Below are 2,008 nucleotides of genomic sequence, written 5' to 3'. Positions count from 1 at the left end.
GGGGGCGCGGGGGGGCTCAGCGGGGACGCTGCCGGTAGTTGCCGTTGATCTCCTGGGAGATGGTGACGGCCTCGGCGCCCAGCGGCAGCTTGTCGCTGTACTCGGAGCGCACCTCGAACTCCTCGCCGTTGGCTTTGGATTGTGACTCCGCCATGGAGCTGGCAGCCACGCTCTCCTCTCGTTCCAGCTCGGGAGCCCCTTCGGCTTCTCTCCTCCTCCTCCTCCTTCCCCTGCCTCCTTCCTCCTCGTCGTCGTCCTCCTCCTCGTCTTCTTCCTCCGCGTCCGCTTCCCCCACCTCGCTGGGATTGTAGTTCTTCTCAGACTCCAGGTAGGAGGCGCGGGGGTCAAAGTCGGCCGCCATGTGCTTCTCCATCTGGTCCGGGTTCTGGGCCTTCATAATGAGCTTGTAGGTTTTCCCTTGGTACTTGGAGAGGAGGTGGCACCACGTGGCCCCCATCAGAGGTAAGGTGGCCAGCACCAGCAAGAAGATGCTCACCACCACGATGATGATGAGCGAGGGGATCTCTTTTTTGGTGGTGAAGACCACTTGGACCTGGCAGTCCTCCCCCAGGTAGGTGAGACACACGGAGTAGTTGGTGCCGGGGTTCAAGCCCTGGAACCAGTACGAGTTCACCCCTTCCTCGATCTTGGACCACTGGACCAAGGCGTGGCCCTGGCTGCTCTCCTGGCACAGGTAGAGCATCCTGAGGTGGACCTTCTCGGGCTGCATGTAGGTGGGTGTGAGCTGTACCCGGGCATCACGCTCCGACACATCTAAAGCGATCACCCCCAGGTCGAACGTGTGCTGCTTGAAGTCGCCGCTCTGGTTGAAGGCGTGGTTGGAAATGTACTTGCTGGTTTGCGTGGAGCCACACTTCTTCTCAAAGGGTGGAAGCTGGAAAGGGACTTGCCCGTCTCCCGTGGACTCCGTCCCAGCTGCCGAGGATGGTTGGCTCTGCCGGGTGGGATCGAGGGGTTTGTTCCTCTCATCTGGCATGAGCACGCTGTTCTTTGCTCCCTTGGCCCCAGGCTTCTTGTCACCTGGCTGAGCTTTACCTCCCAGAGGGTCCCTCTTGGGCTGCAGTGGGTATTTCTGGGTGCCCGCCACCGCCACGTTGACCGAGGTCTGGTTGCTCCCCATTTCGTTGGTGGCCAGGCAGGTGTAGGTGCCTTCTTCCCGCTTGCTCAGGTGGGGAATCAGCAACGTGCCATTCTTGAAGACCAAGAAGCGCTCGGGGTCCTGTTTGGGGAGGTCCTTCCCAGCGCTCTCCTTCGGGTTGCCGTTGAGCTCCAGAGTTTGGCTGGAGGTGCGGATCTTCCAGCTCACTTCGGGTGGTGGGGTGCCCGTCACGGCGCAGTGCAGCGTCAGGGTGAAGCCATCAAAGAGCTCCGTGGTGTCCAGGTTGGGGTAATAGGTGAGCTGTACGGTGGGCGAGGTGCACTGCACGTCTGGGATCTTGCCCACCGGCACTCCTCGGAGCTGCTCCGGGAGGGCACAAGTGATGGAATCCTTCTCAGGGATGGAGATGAGCGTGCTGTCCATCCACTTCTTCAACCACTGGAGCTTGCAGGAGCACTCGAAGGGGTTGTTGTAGATCTGCAGGTGGGAGAGGGAACTGAGCGAGTCGAAGATCCCCTCGGCGAGGCTGGTGAACTTGTTGTTGTTGATGCGTAAGGACCGGAGGTCCTTCAGGGTGTGGAAAGCCCCCTGAGGCACCAGAGCCATGTGGTTATTGTTCATCTTGAGCAGCTGGAGAGCGCTGAGGTTGTAGAGGTCCTGCCAAGGGAAGTCCACGATCTGGTTGTGGCTGATGTCGAGGTTTTTCAACTGCACCAGGATGGCGAAGGTACCGGGTTCGATGGAGCGGATCTCGTTGTGCGCCAACCAGAGGGAGGTGACCTGGGTCACCTCCACGAAGGAACGCCGTTGCAACGAGGTGATCTTGTTGGCCGAGAGGCTGAGGGTGGTCACGTTGGAAGGCAACCCGGTGGGCACCACCTGGAGATC

General features: G+C 60.4%; 1 protein-coding gene across 1 annotated transcript; it reads right to left on the bottom strand.

Annotated features, from left to right (window-relative positions):
- Window positions 1-6: 6 nt before the first annotated feature.
- On the bottom strand, window positions 7-2,002 carry LOC106896571 (immunoglobulin superfamily containing leucine-rich repeat protein 2-like). The gene has a single exon (XM_014956665.1). It carries the CDS (start codon window positions 1,739-1,741, stop codon window positions 17-19), a length of 1,725 nt encoding a protein of 574 aa, XP_014812151.1. The 5' UTR covers window positions 1,742-2,002; the 3' UTR covers window positions 7-16.
- Between the last annotated feature and the right edge of the window lie 6 nt (window positions 2,003-2,008).

Source organism: Calidris pugnax, unplaced genomic scaffold (genome assembly GCF_001431845.1).
Source record: "Calidris pugnax isolate Ruff unplaced genomic scaffold, ASM143184v1 scaffold265, whole genome shotgun sequence".
NCBI lineage: Eukaryota > Metazoa > Chordata > Aves > Charadriiformes > Scolopacidae > Calidris > Calidris pugnax.
This window is presented reverse-complemented; position numbering and strand designations above follow the sequence as displayed.